General features: G+C 61.8%; 1 protein-coding gene and 1 long non-coding RNA gene across 3 annotated transcripts; one reads left to right on the plus strand and one right to left on the minus strand.

The window, feature by feature from the left end:
- Window positions 1-356: 356 nt before the first annotated feature.
- On the minus strand, window positions 357-4,582 carry LOC142831112 (uncharacterized). Its single transcript, XR_012906781.2, has 3 exons — window positions 3,629-4,582; window positions 2,111-2,224; window positions 357-988 (listed from the first exon to the last, which is right to left on the minus strand). It is a non-coding gene; the product is annotated as an uncharacterized LOC142831112 (long non-coding RNA).
- LCAT (lecithin-cholesterol acyltransferase) lies at window positions 2,885-15,959 on the plus strand. 2 transcript variants are annotated; one of them, XM_075940559.2, is made up of 6 exons: window positions 2,891-3,466; window positions 10,069-10,225; window positions 11,968-12,083; window positions 12,293-12,388; window positions 12,991-13,215; window positions 15,208-15,959. In XM_075940559.2, the coding sequence occupies exons 1-6, from the start codon at window positions 3,313-3,315 to the stop codon at window positions 15,849-15,851; spliced, it is 1,392 nt and encodes a 463-aa protein (XP_075796674.2). In that variant the 5' UTR covers window positions 2,891-3,312; the 3' UTR covers window positions 15,852-15,959. The 2 variants fall into 2 exon arrangements, with proteins under 2 accessions (XP_075796675.2, XP_075796674.2); XM_075940560.2 differs by lacking the exon at window positions 12,991-13,215 and having other exon boundaries at window positions 2,885-3,466.
- Window positions 15,960-19,587: the final 3,628 nt, after the last annotated feature.

A 19,587-nucleotide genomic window follows, 5' to 3' on the forward strand; every position in this document is an offset into this window, starting at 1 on the left:
GCACCCCCCCCCCCCCCCCCAGTTCCTTGCTACGTTGTGGTGCCACCTTTTGGACACAACTGGAGATGCTGCACAAACACGTTACGAACTCGTTCCAGGAGCCTGTTTGCCGCTGGCCGTGATCCCCGGCCCTGCTGCAGCCAGTGTTGCCAGGAGAGGTGCCAGGGGGACACGGTGCCGCTTGGGATCTCCCTTGCCGGGCAGCAGGCCACACAGGGACACATGCCAGTGTCACGCCTTCACGTGCCAGGCACAGAACCCTGGACCCGGAAGTAGGGTCGCCAGGTGTTCGGGGTTTTTTTTTCTCAACAAAATTTTCCCAGCGCTTTTTTTTTTGGGGGGGGGGTCCAGTATTTTTGGTGAAACCATCTGGGAACCCTACTCGGAAAGGACCTCAAGAGGACATCAAGTCCCATCCCCTGCCCTCACGACAGGGCCAAACACCATCTAGACCATCCCTGGCAGGTGTCTGTCCAACCTGCTCTTCAATGTCTCCAGGGATGGAGGCCCCACAACCTCCCCGGGCAACTTATTCCAGCGTTTCACCACCTGACAGGCAGGAAGTTTGCCCTAATGTCCAACCTAACCCTCCCTTGCTGCAATTTCAGCCCCTTGCTTCTTGTCCTGTCCTCGGAGGTCGAGGAGAACAATTTTTCTCCCTCCTTCCTGTGACACCCTTTTAGGTACTTGAAAGCTGCTCTCATGTCCCCTCTCCGTCTTCTCTTTCCCAAACTCAACAAGCCCAGTTCTTTCAGCCGTCCCTCCTAGCCCATGTTCTCTCGACCTTTCATCGTTGTTGTCGCTCTTCTCTGGACCCTCTCCAGTTTCTCCACATCTTTCCTGAAATGTGGTGCCCAGAACTGGACACAAGACTCCAGTCGAGACCTAACCAGCGCAGAAGGATGACTTCTCGTGTTTTGTCCCAGGCTGGCTGGTCCTTTGTACGGGGGCTGGGGCCTCCGCCATCCCCCGAGATCGGCTCCCACACCTGGCAGGTAATAACACCTGAGGTCAGGTGTCTGGCACAGGCCGGGCCTGGGGCTCAAAGGGGCAGGAGGGGGGAGGACACTGAGGGAGGGGCTCAGGTGGGAGAATATTCCCGATCTGGCAGGCCAGCGGGGCGGGGGGGATCTCAGGACTGCTTAAGCAGAGCCGGACGCGGGGCTGGGATGGAAGCAGGGCAGAGCCTGTGTCTTCTCCAGGAGCTGAGACCAGCTGGGCAGGGCAGCACGATTTACACATTGACACCCCCCCCCCACCCTCGGCCTCTGGGGCAGCCTCACCCGGGGCACAGCCCCTGTGGAGAGAGCCTCTTTCGCCAGCTAGGAAGGGGCCGGCTTCCCCTCTGAGCCTGGGCAGGGCCTGCTGCTCCTTCCCAAAGGCAGGCCGGGCCAGGGCTGCTGGGAGCGTTGGCTCCTGCGTGCGGGTCCCAGGGCAGCTGTCCGGCAGATGGGCCCCCGGGGGATGCTTGGTTCACCGCTCAGCCTGACACCGCGGATGGAACGTCCCGGCCACGTCTGGGGCCAGGGCTGGGGGGGCTGTTCCAAATCCCAGGTGGTGGCAGACGCATGGAACGCCCACAGTCCCCCCCTCCCGTCGCTTCCCCCCACTCCCTCCGGGTGACCAGGCTCAGCCCCAAAGACCACCGGCGGCAGCTGCTCCTCCCTCGCCCTGGCAGGGCCGTCTGAGCCAGGGCTGTCCCGGGCCGCATCCCGGTGGGGGGGCCAAGCCAGAGCCTGCATCAGCACCCCCCTTTGCCATCCTGTGCCTGACCCTTCAGTGCCCCCACAGGCCTGCTCATGAGGCCCCGGCCTGCTCCTCCGGGCCTTGCAGCACTGGGAGATCTAGCCAACCCCCCCCCCCCCCCCGGCACAGGGCGGGGCAGCTCCTGGCCCATCCACAGACCCAACCCTGCCCGGCTCCTCACTGCGCAGACCGGCCCCTGGGCTGGGGATGGGCCAGGCCTTCCTGCAGGGAATAGAGCAGGCAGGTCCTAGCACCGGCCACACGGCTCCGAGCCCCCGGGGTGGGGAACTGCTGTCACGTCTACCGGGTCCCTCCCTCCGACCAGGGAAGGAAGGCCGGCAGGGGCCACGGAAGCACTCGGCACCTTTCCTTGACTTGTGTGTTTCCGAAACGTGCGTCCGCCTGCCCGTCCGTCTGTGAGTCTGTTTGTTCAAGAACTCCTCCCAGCTGGCAAGAGCTCGCGACGCAGGACGAGGGCCTGAACCACAAATACCAGGGTCATACAACCGCCCGTCATATTTTCTTGTGGGGAGCCCCTGGACCCATCGGGCAGAGACACGGGGTTCCCCAAAGCACCCTGTGGGAACCCCTGAGAGCCGACATTCTTAGCGCTAGGCAAAATTCTTCCATGGCTTACCCCCTTGCGGGAAAATCCCGCCTGGTTCCATGTGCACCACCGGGCGGAGGGACCTACCCCCGCCATGCCGGATCGGGTTCGGTTGTGCTGGGCCCTGTGCAGGGTGCGGGGGCCCAGGCTGAGTCTGCAGTGACGACGCTCTCCGAGGGAGCCGTGCCTGAAGCCAGGGACTCACGTGAGGGGCATTTTAGCCTTCCCCTAACCCCCGTCTCTCGCCACAAACCACGGCCCAGGGAGTGGGTGGGAAGTCCCAGCAGATCTCCTGCAGCTGAGCCCCAGCCTCAGTTTCCCCTCCCCCTGGGGCTAAACAAGCCCCAGAAGCCTTGCTAGTATGAAAGAGACCCCCCTTTATTTAACAGACAGGGGTCAGCCCACAGAGCTCGGGAAAGCTCTGTTGTGAGAGTTGTGGGGGGGGTGTTTGTGGGGTGGGGTATGTGGACAGGGTGTCTGTGTGGTGTGTGGGGGTGTGGTGCGGGGGTACGGTGTGGGGTAGTGTGGGGGTGTTTGGGATGTGTGTGTAGTTCTGTGGGGCACATATGTGGAAAGGCCCCAGGCTGAGGCCCCTGGAACGTGACCCCGGGGCAGACACACCAGCGTGAGCCTGTTGACCCCGCACCTTGCCCCGGGGTAACGCAGGCCCCGGTCTGCAGTGCCGCCAGCCTGCAGGGGCCGTATTCCCCTGCCCCCGGGGAGACGGGGTCACTCCTTCTGGGCGTCCCTGCTTTCGGGAGGCCAGGCCCAGGGCCGGTTTCCAGCGAGCCGAGAGCCCTGGGCTGCAGCAGGAGACAGCGGGAACCGGATTCCTTGCGGTCACTCTCCTCGGCTCTCCCTCCCCCTCCCAGCCGTCCCTCTGCGGCTCTCTCCTCCCCCGGCCCGGCCTGGTGCTGATAAAAGGCTGTTTGCTGAGAGGGAGCCCAGCCGGACCTGCCATGGGGTGCGCAGGCTTCAGGGCTCTGCGGCTCGCGCTGGTGCTGCTGCTCCTCCCGCGGCCCGCAGCCCAGTTCTGGCTCTTCAACGTCCTCTTCCCGCCCAGCGCCACGCCGGAGGCAGCCCGCTCCAACAGCACCCCGCCCGTGGTACTCGGTAAGGGCCCGGCAGCAGGGAGACACCCCCGTTCCCGGGGGGCTGTGGTGGGGAGCCGGGGCACGCAGCAGGCCGGTCTCTGCCCCGGGACCCAGCGTGGGGGCAGGACAGCTGGTGCGGGCTCTTTCTGGTGTTTTTCCTTCTCCCCTGCCAGTCACTTACCCCTCTGTCCTCTTCCTCAGCTGTGCCCTTGCCTGTCCCTGTCCAGGAGCCGGTCCTGTGCATGCCCCCCGCCACTTTTCCCCTGCCCTGCGCCGTTCTGCACCGCCATGCCCCAGCACTCCTCACCAGGGCCGGCTGCTCTTTCAGAAGGGTGGAGTCCTTAGCTATTGCAAGGTGCTGCCGAGAGGAACCGCCCCCCGCCCCCGGCACTGTTCCTGACTCCCCTAGTCAGTCCCGAGTCAGTTTGGCCAGGAAGGCGTTTGGCCCCTGGGCCCAGATCCCTTTCAGTCCCGGGGGGGCCTCGGACGCGTGACGCCCCGGCTCCGTCGGCCACTTGAAACAGGCATCGCTCTGTACATCTCTGGGCTGTGTGAAGAACGTGCCCCTCCCCCAGGTTTACAGCGCAGGTTCTCTGCGCAGTCGGCGTTTTCCGTGGAACGACACTGGTGCCCTAAAGAGTTAAAATATTAATTCATAACAGGACCCGAAATGGTGGCTCCCTCCTCTCCCCTTCTCTGACTTTCCCTCGCTAACACGCGGCAGGTTTCTCATCCGTGTCCTCGGCGCTCTCGCTGTGCTGGGGATGGCCGGGTGCTTGCAAAACGGATGGGGCAACTCGCAAACTGATTAGCAAGTCTTTCCGATCCGCGGAAGCCACTGTGTTCAATTTTCCTTTATGCAAAATGGCTGCCACGTCACACAATTTACATGAGGCTCAGCATTTCCCTGTGGGTTTGTAGCTGCTCATGCCCAGGGAGAAAGACAAGGTGGGTGAGATAAATTATCTTCTACTGGTCCATCTTCGAGGGGTGCACAGCATTCCCCGTACTCTGGGCGCTTGTGCGGCCATTCAGGTGAGATTCAGATGCCACCCAGCTGATTAGCAGAGCTAGGTTTTTTTGTGTCTACTGGTGGTGCACATTCTCATATGCCTCAGTGCACATAAAATTATTCCACACGTGGATGGGAAAGATTAAAGGGAACAGTGGCAGTGAGACAAGTTTGTTTACTCAGCAGAGAGGGCTACTGGGGGAGAGTGCCCCCTAACGGTTACTGCCTCCCATGGTTTCCAACGGAAGATGGCTGCTATGTCACTTCAGCTTTTGCCACAATCTCCAAACTGCTTATGAGGCTTCTGTGAACCTCAGTGAGAGGGATGCCATTACCCGCATGGAACAGATGGGGAACTGAGGCACAAAACCGCATCTTGCACCAGAACAGACAGATTACAGTGGCATTAACGGGAAAAGCTTTTAAAAGATGCCTTCTCAGGCTGCGGATCATACAGACCTTTGGCGCTTGGGTCTGTTTGTTTTTATTCTGTCCCCGTGAATTCAGCCTTTGCCCCCCGACGCAGACCTCCCCCACGTGAGCTAACGGGTGCTTGCCGGGTGGAGGCGTGGCCGGTGGGTTACACTGTTATTTGTTAGACGGCAGTAGAGTGTTGGGTCTCGGGACCCGTGGCTCTGTGGTTTGAGGTCACAGCCATGCATGCCGATTTGGCGCGTTGCGTCTGCGAGGCAGCGTCGCGGCGCTTTGGGCACACACCTGGCGCTGGATTCTGCAGCTATCCAAGCTCACTTTGTGCGCCGGCTCTTGCCACCGCTGCACATGCTGGAGCCGGGAGTTGTGTCAGATGGCACTTGGTGCGGGAAGAGTTGGTCTGCACCTTGGAAAAAGGACAGCCGGCCAAACGAAAAACGGGCCTTGCAGCCGCGGACAGCCTGTGAGCCCATCTGTAGCCACGTCACCCTGCCGGCCCCACGGGGACTCTGCTCTGCAGTCAGCGCCGGGGGGGGGGGGGTCTAGCGGTTAATCCCACCTAACTTCCTGCCTGAATACGTCTAGTTTCCGTTTGCAGCCGGTGGAGTTTTGGGCGGCTCGATGGAAGAGCCCTTCGAACTCTCCCGGCCACGTGGCTGCTTCTGCACTTTGGTCAAACTTCTCTTGGATAGATTGAAACCTTTGAGTCTCTCGCTGTCAGGCAGGTTTTTCCAGACCCGATCGCTCTGGTGGCTCCGCTCGGAGCCCCGCATCCGGTGAGGCCCCACCAGTGGCATTTACAGGGGAGCAGCACGTCCCTTCTCCGTCCCTTGGCCTGCTCGTGGGGTCCTCGCCCGCCGGAGAGGCCGTGCCCGGCCAGGAGGGGCCGTGGGGCGGGGTCCCGCTCTCCCAGGGCGGAGGGAGGCTGGAGCTGGAGGGGGGAGAATATCTGAGCGGAGGGGACCTGCTGGGTCGTTGCACTCGCAGGCAGCTCCTTTCCGCCTTCCTTTGCCCGGGCGGAGCCCCTCCAGCCTGCTCTCAGGAGACAGGCCCCGCGTGCCCCGGGCATCCTGCGAGCTCTTCCCTGCGCTTGCTCCAGTTAGAGCCCCTCCCTCTGGGGCACGGCCACCAGCCCAGAGGAGACCCGGCCCGGCGGCTTCCCCCGGCCCTGGCGCTACCGGAAAAGCCTCCAACGGCCTTCCTCAAGCCGGGCCCTGTTCTCGCATGGCTGGGAAGTGCGACCGTTGGGCGCTGCAGGGACGCCTGCAGCACATGGGGCCTCTGGAGCCCGGTGGTCACGTCCTGGAAACCATGGCAACCTACCCCCCAAAATCCCTCCTGCAGTCCTCTGATACCCAAACTCCCTCCTGGAGCCCTCCCCCCGCATCCCCAACGCCCTGCCCCAGCCCAAAGCCCCGTCCTGCGCCCCAACCCCCCAGCCCCACCTCCGAGCCTCCCACCCTACCCACAGCCCTTACACCCCTCCTGCGCCCCAACCTCCCAACCCCACCTCCGAGCCTCCCACACTAACCGGAGCCCTTACACCCCTCCTGCGCCCCAACCTCCCAACCCCACCTCCGAGCCTCCCACACTAACCGGAGCCCTTACACCCCTCCTGCGCCCCAACCCCCCAACCCCACCTCCGAGCCTCCCACACTAACCGGAGACCTTACACCCCTCCTGCGCCCCAACCCCTCCGCCCCACCTCTGAGCCTCCCACACTAACCGGAGCCCTTACACCCTCCTGCGCCCCAACCCCCCAACCCCACCTCCGAGCCTCCCACACTAACCGGAGACCTTACACCCCTCCTGCGCCCCAACCCCTCTGCCCCACCTCTGAGCCTCCCACACTAACCGGAGCCCTTACACCCCTCCTGCGCCCCAACCCCCCAACCCCACCTCCGAGCCTCCCACACTAACCGGAGCCCTTACACCCCTCCTGTGCCCCAACCCCCCAACCCCACCTCCGAGCCTCCCACACTAACCGGAGACCTTACACCCCTCCTGCGCCCCAACCCCTCCGCCCCACCTCTGAGCCTCCCACACTAACCGGAGCCCTTACACCCCTCCTGCGCCCCAACCCCCCAACCCCACCTCCGAGCCTCCCACACTAACCGGAGCCCTTACACCCCTCCTGCGCCCCAACCCCTCCGCCCCACCTCTGAGCCTCCCACACTAACCGGAGCCCTTACACCCCTCCTGCGCCCCAACCCCCCAGCCCCACCTCTGAGCCTCCCACCCTACCCACAGCCCTTACACCCCTCCTGCGTCCCAACCCCTCAGCCCCACCTCTGAGCCTCCCACCCTACCCGGAGCCCTTACACCCCTCCTGCGTCCCAACCCCCCAGCCCCACCTCTGAGCCTCCCACCCTACCCGGAGCCCTTACACCCCTCCTGCGCCCCAACCCCTCCGCCCCACCTCTGAGCCTCCCACACTAACCGGAGCCCTTACACCCCTCCTGCACCCCAACCCCCCAGCCCCACCTCCGAGCCTCCCACACTAACCGGAGCCCTTACACCCCTCCTGCGCCCCAACCCCTCCGCCCCACCTCCGAGCCTCCCACACTAACCGGAGCCCTTACACCCCTCCTGCGCCCCAACCCCCCAGCCCCACCTCCGAGCCTCCCACACTAACCGGAGCCCTTACACCCCTCCTGCGCCCCAACCCCTCCGCCCCACCTCCGAGCCTCCCACACTAACCGGAGCCCTTACACCCCTCCTGCGCCCCAACCCCTCCGCCCCACCTCCGAGCCTCCCACACTAACCGGAGCCCTTACACCCCTCCTGCGCCCCAACCCCCCAGCCCCACCTCTGAGCATCCCACCCTACCCGGAGCCCTTACACCCCTCCTGCGCCCCAACCCCTCAGCCCCACCTCTGAGCCTCCCACCTTACCCACAGCCCTTACACCCCTCCTGCGCCCCAACCCCCCAGCCCCACCTCTGAGCCTCCCACACTACCCGGAGCCCTTACACCCCTCCTGCGCCCCAACCCCCCAGCCCCACCTCTGAGCCTCCCACACTACCCGGAGCCCTTACACCCCTCCTGCGCCCCAACCCCCCAGCCCCACCTCCGAGCCTCCCACACTAACCGGAGCCCTTACACCCCTCCTGCGCCCCAACCCCTCCGCCCCACCTCTGAGCCTCCCACCCTACCCGGAGCCCTTACACCCCTCCTGCGCCCCAACCCCCCAGCCCCACCTCTGAGCATCCCACCCTACCCGGAGCCCTTACACCCCTCCTGCGCCCCAACCCCCCAGCCCCACCTCTGAGCATCCCACCCTACCCGGAGCCCTTACACCCCTCCTGTGCCCCAACCCCTCAGCCCCACCTCTGAGCCTCCCACCCTACCCGGAGCCCTTACACCCCTCCTGCGCCCCAACCCCCCAGCCCCACCTCTGAGCCTCCCACCCTACCCGGAGTCCTTACACCCCTCCTGCGCCCCAACCCCCCAGCTCCAAGCCCACCCACCCCCACTCGGGGAGGGGGAGCCCCACGTAGTAATTACATTTTTGCCAGGGGTATGGGGGAGGTGCTAGCACAGGCACGGACGGTTCCCTGGCTCCTGGCCCTGCTTTGTCCTCGCCCTCGCAGGTCGATCACTGTCTGTAACCTGGTGCCCGCCCTCCTGGTAACCTGCCGAACGTCTGACTCTTGGTTCCCCTCTGGGCCGCCTCAGCCTGACCTCCCGGTACCTGTGCCCTGCTCTGACCAGTAGGCCTGACTGCCCTCAGCCCTTCATGAGACCGCGGCCGGATTCTCGCCATCGCCAGAGCAGCCTCCTGACCCGAGTTGCTCTGCTGTGGGGAGACGGCCCCGTGCCCCGCACCGTAAACCCCCTCAGACCACCCGTGCCTGCAGCCAGACGCAGGGCGGAGTCTCTGAACTGGCGGGGCGCACGGGGGCCCAACGCCGGATCGGGGCCTTCCGGCCTGTCAGCTTCCCTGCCCATCCCCCCCTCGGGCAGCCCAGCCAGCCGCCCTCGGCGCCGCGATAACTTTTGGAGTCCCAGTTACAAATTCCCTTAATAATTATCTAATGTTCCTGTGTGACATTGTGCGGAAGGGTCATGCCTCCCCCGCGGCCAGGGAGCCGGGGTCACCGGGACCAGGAGCACGGCGAGAGGCTGGGGATGGCATTCACAGAGCTCTCCCAGCCGCAGCCCAGTCACACTTTCGCTGCCCGCTTTCCTGCAGCCTGCTGTTCCAGGGATGCCTGGCCCCTCGAAAGGGGCTTTGAGGCGCCAGGCGGCCAGGCTCAAAGGGACCCCCAAGTGCTGCCAGGGTCGAGCGGGCCAGCCCAGTGCAGCACTGGTGCCCAGAGAGACTCACACCCGGGGCCAGGGTGAGCTACGTCTGTGGAACTCACTCTCTAGTACACCAGCATTGCGTGTCTACACTGCTCCGTCAGCACAACCGCTGGGCAGCTGTGCCCTGGGGCTGGACTCTGCCGGCACGCTCCCTGCCCGGAACAGCCTCGTCCGGGGGTGGGGAACCTCCGGGCCTGGGGCCAAATTCGGCCCCTGCCTCACCTGGATCCGGCCCCCGAGGCTCCTCCCCCCCAGCATAAGGAAGCAGGCTCTGGCTCTCCAGCCCAGCCAGCTCCCTCCCTCCTGCCCAGACCCTCCACCTCCAGCCTGGTCCTGCACCCTCCCAGACCCACCAACCCTCAACACGCTCCTGCACCCCCCAACCCACTTCCCGGCAGCCTCCTGCCACACACGGAGCCCTGCATTTCTGACACTACCCCACAGCCTGGGGGGGGCCCACACAATCTACTAGCCCGGCCCCCCCAGGCTCTGGTGCGGCAGGGGAACATGGGGAGGGTCCTTTTCCTCAGTTGGGGGCCACGTCAGGGAGGTGGTTTGGTTTGTGGTTTGAGGGTTTTTTTCTCACTTTTGTGCAGACCCCGACTAATTTTTCGGTGGGACAACGTCCCTTCCCCCCCCCGACCTAAAAACGTCCCCCCCCCCCCAGCCTACTGGTTGGGATGTCCCAGCCCGCGCCGTGCCCGCCTCCCTGGGGCGTTCCAATCTGAACGCAGCCCTGCGAGGCACCCGCCCGGAGCCCCGTGGTGACACCGCCGGCGGGAGGGGCTCGCCGGCTCTGCATGCCCCACGCAGCAGGGCCCGGGCCCGGGGTCTGGCTCGCGGCTTCCTCTCTGTCTCTGGGGCCTGCAGTGCCCGGCTGCCTGGGGAACCAGCTGGAGGCCAAGCTGGACAAGCCGGACGTGGTGAACTGGATGTGCCACCGCAGGACCGAGGACTACTTCACCCTCTGGATCAACCTGCAGATGTTCCTGCCGCTGGGCGTCGCCTGCTGGATCGACAACACCAGGTACCGGCCCCGGCGCCGGGGGGCCACGGCCCGCTGAGGACAAGGGGAGCCCTTCGGCTGCCTCGGGGGCACTGCACAGACGGACCCTTTCCCACGTGGGACGGAGGGGAGAGCTGCCTGGATTTCAGTCCCCGCCCAGAGGCCTCCCCTTTGCACCCCACTGGGATGGATCTGCCCTGCCGCCTGTCCCGTCCCGTCCCCGCAGAGCGGTGTATAACCGCAGCGCCCTGCCCTGCCGCCTGTCCCGTCCCGTCCCCGCAGAGCGGTGTATAACCGCAGCACCCTGCCCTGCCGCCTGTCCCGTCCCCGCAGAGCGGTGTATAACCGCAGCACCCTGCCCTGCCGCCTGTCCCGTCCCCGCAGAGCGGTGTATAACCGCAGCACCCTGCCCTGCCGCCTGTCCCGTCCCCGCAGAGCGGTGTATAACCGCAGTGCCCTGCCCTGCCGCCTGTCCCGTCCCCGCAGAGCGGTGTATAACCGCAGCACCCTGCCCTGCCGCCTGTCCCGTCCCCACAGAGCGGTGTATAACCGCAGCACCCTGCCCTGCCGCCTGTCCCGTCCCCGCAGAGCGGTGTATAACCGCAGCACCCTGCCCTGCCGCCTGTCCCGTCCCCGCAGAGCGGTGTATAACCGCAGCACCCTGCCCTGCCGCCTGTCCCGTCCCCGCAGAGCGGTGTATAACCGCAGCGCCCTGCCCTGCCGCCTGTCCCATCCCCGCAGAGCGGTGTATAACCGCAGCGCCCTGCCCTGCCGCCTGTCCCGTCCCCGCAGAGCGGTGTATAACCGCAGCACCCTGCCCTGCCGCCTGTCCCGTCCCCGCAGAGCGGTGTATAACCGCAGCGCCCTGCCCTGCCGCCTGTCCCGTCCCGTCCCCGCAGAGCGGTGTATAACCGCAGCGCCCTGCCCTGCCGCCTGTCCCATCCTGTCCCCGCAGAGCGGTGTATAACCGCAGCGCCCTGCCTGTCCTGTCCTGTCCCGTCCCCGCAGAGCGGTGTATAACCGCAGCGCCCTGCCCTGCCGCCTGTCCCGTCCCGTCCCCGCAGAGCGGTGTATAACCGCAGAGTCCTGCCCTGCCGCCTGTCCCGTCCCGTCCCCACAGAGCGGTGTATAACCGCAGAGTCCTGCCCTGCCGCCTGTCCCGTCCCGTCCCCACAGAGCGGTGTATAACCGCAGAGTCCTGCCCTGCCGCCTGTCCCGTCCCGTCCCCGCAGAGCGGTGTATAACCGCAGAGTCCTGCCCTGCCGCCTGTCCCGTCCCGTCCCCACAGAGCGGTGTATAACCGCAGTGCCCTGCCCTGCCGCCTGTCCCGTCCCGTCCACACAGAGCGGTGTATAACCGCAGCGCCCTGCCTGTCCTGTCCCGTCCCTGCAGAGCGGTGTATAACCGCAGCGCCCTGCCTGTCCTGTCCTGTCCCGTCCCTGCAGAGTGGTGTATAACCGCAGCACCCTGCCTGTCCTGTCCTGTCCTGTCCCCGCAGAGTGGTGTATAACCGCAGCGCCCTGCCTGTCCTGTCCTGTCCCGTCCCCGCAGAGTGGTGTATAACCGCAGCGTCCTGCCTGTCCTGTCCTGTCCCGTCCCCGCAGAGCGGTGTATAACCGCAGCGCCCTGCCTGTCCTGTCCTGTCCCGTCCCCGCAGAGTGGTGTATAACCACAGCGCCCTGCCTGTCCTGTCCTGTCCCGTCCCCGCAGAGTGGTGTATAACCACAGCGCCCTGCCTGTCCTGTCCTGTCCCGTCCCCGCAGAGTGGTGTATAACCGCAGCACCGGCAGAGTGTCCAACGCCCCCGGGGTGCAGGTCCGCGTGCCCGGCTTTGGCAAGACCTACTCCGTGGAGTACCTGGACAAGAGCAAGCTGGCAGGTGAGGCCGCAGGGCGAGGCACTAGGTCCAGGCGGGGCTCCCCAGGGTGCTGGTGCTCAGCGGTAGGGAAGGGTCCCGGCCTCCCGGCTTGGCAGGGCTCTCGGGCCCAGTCACCGCGAGACGGGAGACCCTCTCGACGCTCTTCACAGGCTGCTTGGGACTCGGGCCCCCTGAGCAGCGGAGACTTTGCACTGAACTGTCTTGTGCAGGCTACCTCCACACCCTCGTGCAGAACCTGGTGAACAACGGCTACGTGCGAGACGAGACGGTGCGAGCCGCCCCCTACGACTGGAGGATCGGGCCCAGTACGTGCAGGGTTGGCACCAGCTGCCAGCTCAGCCAAGGGTGCCGGGGGGGGGCGAGGCAGAAGGGCCCCTCCAGAGGCATCAGGGAGAGCCCCGGGCCAGGAGGGAGACCAAGCCAGCCAGGGGAATGTAGGCACAGGAAGGCATTGCCTTCCCAAAACTGCCTCCACTGCCCACGGTGCAGCAGCCCTGCCCGCTGCTTGGCCTGGAAGGGTCGGGCTTGAGGGCTGGGGGGGGGCTTGGCTGGGGGGAAGGTTCTTGAAAGGGCGTGGTCTCAGGGAAGGGGTGTGGTTTTGGGGGGAAGGGGCGGGGCTTCAGCTTGCCTTCCCCAGCTGGGCCTTCACCCTTTGCCCATGCCTGATGGGGATAAGGGCGGGCAAGCCTGAAAGAGACGCCCTTAGGGCAGAGGGGGCCCTGCTGGCCTAGATGTGACTGGGGGGCAGACTCCTGCCTCTCATGAGATTGGGGGACCCCTGTGAGGAGTGACCTCATGGGAGGGCCTGGATGACCCCCCCCCGTGAACACCCTCTTCTGCCCCTCCCCGGGAGGGTCCAGGGCTGGGGGTCCTGCCCGGCCCGTGCGCCATGCCGCTCTCCCCGCAGACCAGCAGCAGGAGTATTTCCACAACCTGAAGGCGCTGATTGAGGAGATGCACGACACCTACCAGAGAGGGGTCTTCCTGCTGGGGCACAGCCTGGGCAACCTCCACACCCTCTACTTCCTGCTGCAGCAGCCCCAGGCCTGGAAGGACCGCTACATCGCGGGCTTCATCTCCCTGGGGGCCCCCTGGGGCGGCGCCGCCAAGTGCATGCGCGTCCTGGCCTCGGGTGGGTCTGCCTTCCTCTGCCGGAGAAATGGGGGGTGACTCCGCCGCGCGGGACTGGGAGGTCGGGGCTGCAGACTGCTCAGCGTGGCAGGGGCAGCCCTAGGAAAGGCACGGCAGTCACAAGACTCGCACCGTCGCTCACCATACACACGGCCCCCAGGTCACTCCTAGAGCTCCGGGGAACAACCCCCCCATAGGCCTTTGCCGGGTGGTCAGGGCATGCCCTGGGATGCAGGAGACTCAGCATCATTGACCCTGCTCAGCCAGATTCAGGGACACCTGGACCAAGCTCTCCCTTCTCCTAGCTGCGAGCCCGAATCGGCAAGTCAGGGGCTATGCTGGGGGGGGGTGTCTCAGGCTGAAGCTGTTTCACTTTGTATAAGTCATCCCTGGGCCGGAGCAACTGACTCCCTAACCTGGCATCAGGGCAGGCTGGGTCTCCTCCATCTCCAGGTGCACCCCTCGCTGGTGGCCCGGATGCTCCGGGGGGCGGTGTCTCCCAGCAGCAATGCCGTGAGCTGAGGCCCCTCCTGATGAAAGCCTTGCCACAGCCTGCAAAGATTCCCCATTTGAAGGAATCAACATTTCCCAGCAAAAGAACACATTGTGTCAGGAGGGTTTTGGCCAGCCCTCTCTCACCTGGCTCCATTCTCCTCTCCAGGGCTGGGGTTTCTGTGTGCACCAGGTTTTTTTTTTTTTTTTTTTAAATGGAGATTGCCTATCTCCTAGAACTGGAAGGGACCTTGAAAGGTCATAGAGTCCAGTCCCCTGCCTTCACAGCAGGACCAAATACCATCCCTGATGAATTTTTGCCCCAAATCCCTAAACGGCCTCCACAAGGATTGAACTCACAACCCTGGGTTTAGCAGGCCAATGCTCAAACCACTGAGCTATCCCTCCTGCCCAGCCTGTGTGCCATGCTCCTTCAGAAGCCCCATTCTGATGACGATGAAATCCATGGATACAGCAAGGACGCAAAGACCTAACTGCACGGCGATAGCTCCCGTACCCCTGGCTGCACCGGCAGGGGCTTGATGACTTGTGCTGTAGAAGACTGGGAGGATCTCTGAGCTGTTTCCACACACTACACCACCCCACTCTAGTCCTCCCCCATCCCTAGCCCCACAAGCTCAGAAACACCCCGAGACACAGCACCCACTTCCTACTCCTCTCTCCATCCTTCAGAGCCACCCCCGAACCTTTACCTGGCGTGGCCAACCTCAGAGAGTCATGAGAGGAGCTTAAACACCATGCGCTTTTGAAAACATCCGTCGGGGGTGCTTTTCCTTTGCCTTCTGGCATCTGAACCTTTTACGACTGTGTAAGAGCCATGTTTACCTGCCTTTCTCCAGAGCCACGAGCGGCAGCGACTTACGCTGGGTTCCAGGATGCTGGAATAATCACAGGGCCCCGGGACCCATGTCTTTCCAAACCACCCCAAATATGGCAAGACTGGCAATAAACCCGGGAGAGCCCCCCTACATACACACGCACGTGGAGCCAGCTCAGAAAACCTACCGCAGGCTTGGGATCCTTCCCCTCCTGCCGGACACCCAGCAGCACCCGCGGACAAACTCCCCCAGCACAAAAGCCTGCCTCCGCTTCCCCACCTCTGGCTGGGCTCCCAGGAGCAGGGCCAAGCTCGGAAGGACGGTGGCTGCAGAGAACGTGTGTGTGACCTACAGAGTCAGCGCCCCAGAGTGGTGCACCAGAACAGGCACTCTTTAGGGGGCGCTCTTTGACCCCACCGTGCTCGGAGACATGTGCTCCTGGGAATTCCATCCTTTAGATTAGCCAATAAATTGCAGTTGTACCCCAGTACTTCTCTGGGCCTCCTGCCCTGAATTACAGTGCGTCTGTTGAGCTGCAGCCTTGCCTCCCCCCAGAGGTGGCTGCATGTCAGCACCGGGCGATCTGGGCACACGCCGGCTGCTTTGGGACCCTTGGGGTGTCTGTCTGTTTTGCTCCTGCTGAGTCTCTGTGTGAATTGCAGGCGATAACCAGGGCATCCCTCTGGTCTCCCACATCAAGCTGCGGGAGGAACAGCGCATGGCCACCACCAGCCCCTGGATGTTCCCCACCAGCCTGGCCTGGCCCGAAACGCACGTCTTCATCTCCACGCCGTCCTACAACTACACCTACCGGGACTACCAGCGCTTCTTCCTCGACGTCAGCTTTGAGGACGGCTGGTACATGTGGAGCGACACTAAGGACCTGCTCAAGGGGCTGCCTCCGCCTGGCGTGGAGACCCACTGCCTCTACGGCACAGGCCTCCCGACTGCGGAGACCTACATCTATGATGAGCACTTCCCCTTCGAGGACCCCGTGGACATAATCTACGGGGATGGGGACGACACGGTCAGCACACGCAGCATGAAGCTGTGCGCCCGCTGGCAGAACCAGCAGAAGCAGCCAGTGCATGTCCTGGAGCTGCCCGGCGTGGACCATCTCAACATGGTTTTCAGCAACCAAACGCTGAGCTATATCAACGAGATTCTGCTGGGCAGGGTCCAGGACAGAGGGGAAGAGCAGGGAGGGAATGGGCAAAAGTCCCTCTTCCCGCCCAGCCCGGAGCCAACACTGGCCAGGAAGAGCCTCTCTGCTCGGAGGGCTGCTAAGAAGCCCAACATGAACTGAAGGCAGAGGGGGTTGGCCAGTTCCAACTAATGTTCCCCCTAATTGTTGCTATCCATGTCTGGATTTTTGCCATCCATGCACAGAATAAATTTTTCTATGTGCACTCAGGCATGCGTGAATGTGCACCACCAGTAGCAACAACAGACAAAAGGCTGTGGATGCTCTGCTAATCAGCTGGGCAGCATTTGATGATCTCCTGAGTGGGCGCACAAGTGCTCAGCTTACAGGGAACCCTGGTTCCAGCCGCAGTTGGCTGGAAAGCCTAGGGTTTCAATCCGGCAAAGCAGCACCCGTCTTCTGCTCTGGCTGCCTTTGGTTTTGTGACGTGATTAATTACAGGCTTGTTACTTGCAGATGAGTGATGAACCCCAGCATCAGGCCATTGCATCATGCCAGCGCGGGTTCTGTGTCACTACGACCCTGCCACCACCAGCCAGCTAGCGGAATGGCAACAGACCTCAGCCGTGGGCAGGCGGCTTGGAACTGGGGTCCTCTGACACTTAATGTAGGAGCCTCTACTGCAGGGGTGGGGAACCTCAGGCCCGGGGGGGCCCTATGCAGCCCCCGGCTTGCCTGGATCTAGTCCAGCATTAGGGGGGCTGGCCTTTAGCATTGGGGGGCCCACACTGGTGCTCCAATCACCCCACTACCCCACTGCAGCACACAAAATCTACTAGGCTGGACCCCCCCGGCTCTGGTGTGCGAGGGGTATATGTCTTTCAGCTTAGTTGGGGCCCTGGGGGCCACATCAGTGAGTGGTTTGGGGGTTTTTTTTGCTTCTCACTTATGTGCAGCCCTCGATGGATTTTTCTGTGGGTCAGAGGTGGGGTACTATCCCTCCCCCCAACCCAAAAAACATTCCCCATGCCTGCTCTACTACACGAGCTAAAAGCTAAGGCTGTTGCAGACTCATTAATTTCTAGGGGGCAGGGCACCACGCCCCCCTCCAGGCCACTCCAGCCACAGGGCAAGCCCAGCTTGTGCCCAGTCTGAGCTGAGCCTCTGGCGTCCCTGCGCTGGCCTCTGCAGCAGGCAGGCTGGATTTGCCCCAAGCAGCGTGCAACCATGGAGCTCCGCAAAGCTGGGGCCTTTGTGGGGCTTCCCGGAGCTGAGAGGGAACGATGCCTGTTCCCTATCCGGGAGCTGGAGAGCCCTCGGCAGCGGGGGAACTGAACGCATGGGCCAGGCCCTGAGGCTGACGGAGGGGAGGGAGAGTACCCCACCTCTGGGGCCGGGCCTTTGCTAGCTGCTGGATGTGCCTGCCCCTGGTGCTGAAGAACGCTTTGCTAGAGGGGTGTTTCTCTCTCCGAAGGCGTTGGAGCCCCTCCCAGCCTTGCTACCAAGAGAATCTAAATCCAGTGCCACTGGCAACTGAACAAAGCTCAGGCACCGCCCTTACTGGGGTCTCCAGGCCAGTGGTTTTCAAACTTTTTTTTCCTCATCACATTGGCGGGTCCCCTCTGGAATTACGTCTCAACACCTGGTGTTGTACTTAAAAAAGTACTCGGGATCTTTTTCAGAGGGATAAGGCAACATGCCACATTTATTGATCACACATAGAATAATCAATACTTATCATATGCATATGATACATCACACTCATGCACTCACACACACACACAAGCACACTCCATCTCGTTGTTACCAAAAGTTGCTCCCCCTAACTGCACTGGCCAGGTGAGTTAGATGGGGGAGGGGGTGGAGCCGGGCTTCTGCCGATCCAGATCGATGCTCCCATATTGACAAGACGAAAACCCAGGGTCCCTCTGCAAGATGCCTCCTATTTATCCCTCTCATGCAGCCAATTAGTCATCAACTGGCCTTTCGTAATGCTGCTTCAAAGAGAGTTCTTCCAAGGGCAGGCACTTGCTGCTTGACTCCCAAGGCATCTGTCTGTCCAGTCTTCTTAATGAGCTCACTTTGCAGGTATTGTCTTAGATCAGGCTCCCAGACCTTCTCCACCCTTGCAACTGCTGCTGGAGGTGCTCACCTTATAGAATCATAGAACTGGAAGGGACCTCGAGAGGTCATCGAGTCCAGCCCCCCGCCCTCAAGGCAGGACCAAGCTCCGTCTACACCATCCCTGACAGATGTCTATCTAACCTGTTCTTAAATATCTCCAGAGAGGGAGATTCCACCACCTCCCTTGGCAATTTATTCCGATATTTGACCACCCTGACAGTTAGGAATTTTTTCCTAATGTCCAACCTAAACCTCCCCTGCTGCACTTTAAGCCCATTACTCCTTGTCCTGTCCTCAGAAACCAAGAGGAACAAATTTTCTCCTTCCTCCTTGTGACACCCTTTTAGATATTTGAAAACCGCTATCATGTTCCCCCTTAATCTTCTTTTTTCCAAACTAAACAAGCCCAGTTCATGAAGCCTGGCTTCACAGGTCATGTTCTCTAAACCTTTAATCATTCTTGTCGCTCTTCTCTGTACCCTTTCCAATTTCTCCACATCTTTCTTGAAATGTGGCGCCCAGAACTGGACACAGTACTCCAGCTGAGGCCTAACTAGTGCAGAGTAGAGCGGCAGAATGACTTCACGAGTTTTGCTTACAACACACCTGTTGATACAACCTAGAATCATATTTGCTTTTTTTGCAACAGCATCACACTGTTGACTCATATTCAACTTGTGGTCCACTATGACCCCTAGATCCCTTTCTGCCATGCTCCTTCCTAGACAGTCGCTTCCCATCTTGTATGTATGGAACTGATTGTTCCTTCCTAAGTGGAGCACTTTGCATTTCTCTTTATTAAACCTCATCCTGTTTACCTCTGACCATTTCTCTAACTTGCTAAGGTCATTTTGAATTATGTCCCTATCCTCCAAAGAAGTTGCAACCCCACCCAGTTTGGTGTCATCTGCAAACTTAATAAGCGTACTCTCTATCCCATTGATGAAGATATTGAACAGTACGGGTCCCAAAACAGACCCTTGAGGAACTCCACTTGTTATCCCTTTCCAGCAGGATTTAGCACCGTTAACAACAACTCTCTGACTACAGTTATCCAGCCAATTATGCACCCACCTTATCGTGGCCCTATCTAAGTTATATTTGCCTAGTTTATCAATAAGAATATCATGCGAGACCGTATCAAATCCTCCATTCACACCTCATTCATTTCAACAGGGCAGTCAAGGAAAGGGGAGAGCTCAAAAGACATTTTTTCTTACAAGATCTATATATCTTAATACAAAGTTATAGGAGAAATGTTACAGAGATCCTATAAGAACACTTAAAGATATATCTAGAAGGACAAGCTCTTAATACAAAGTAGAATATCACAGGGATTTCTCCACAGTGGTCCATGTGCATGGAAGGAGCCCATTTCCTATTCTGGGGTTAACGTGTAGCCCTCATCTCCAGGACAGAGTCCCCACCTTTCCCCCTCCCCCACACTCTCAATGGGCTGGGATACAGGGCCTCTTGGTTGAGAGAAGCACCACGGCCATGACCACACAGTGACTACGTCCCCGTTACATTTGGGCTGCTTTCCCATTCTCTGGGGCGTCTCTTACGCCTGGGCAGGGCGACCGTGTTCGTCAGCCTCCTTCCCTGCCTGTCTCCCTCCGCTCAGTGAGGGCTCAGCTACCAGAGAGAGGCTTGTCCAGGAGTTGCCCCGTGGTCACAGCATCAGGCTGGAGGGCAGTTATGCCTCAGTCTATAGAGCGGGTTTCAGGTCCAGGGGCCTTGCCCCGGACAGGAAGTTGTCTGGATCCCCATGGCC

This window comes from Pelodiscus sinensis, chromosome 12 (genome assembly GCF_052426305.1).
Source record: "Pelodiscus sinensis isolate ZL-2025 chromosome 12, ASM5242630v1, whole genome shotgun sequence".
Taxonomy (NCBI): domain Eukaryota; kingdom Metazoa; phylum Chordata; order Testudines; family Trionychidae; genus Pelodiscus; species Pelodiscus sinensis.

Excerpts from the sequence above, each read along its gene's own strand:
- LCAT (XM_075940559.2), top strand. The coding sequence starts at position 3,313 with ATGGGGTGCGCAGGCTTCAGGGCTCTGCGGCTCGCGCTGGTGCTGCTG. Across the intron at positions 3,467-10,068 it reads CACCCCGCCCGTGGTACTCG|TGCCCGGCTGCCTGGGGAAC; the intron begins GTAAGGGCCCGG and ends TGGGGCCTGCAG. Across the intron at positions 12,084-12,292 it reads GGACAAGAGCAAGCTGGCAG|GCTACCTCCACACCCTCGTG; the intron begins GTGAGGCCGCAG and ends TGTCTTGTGCAG.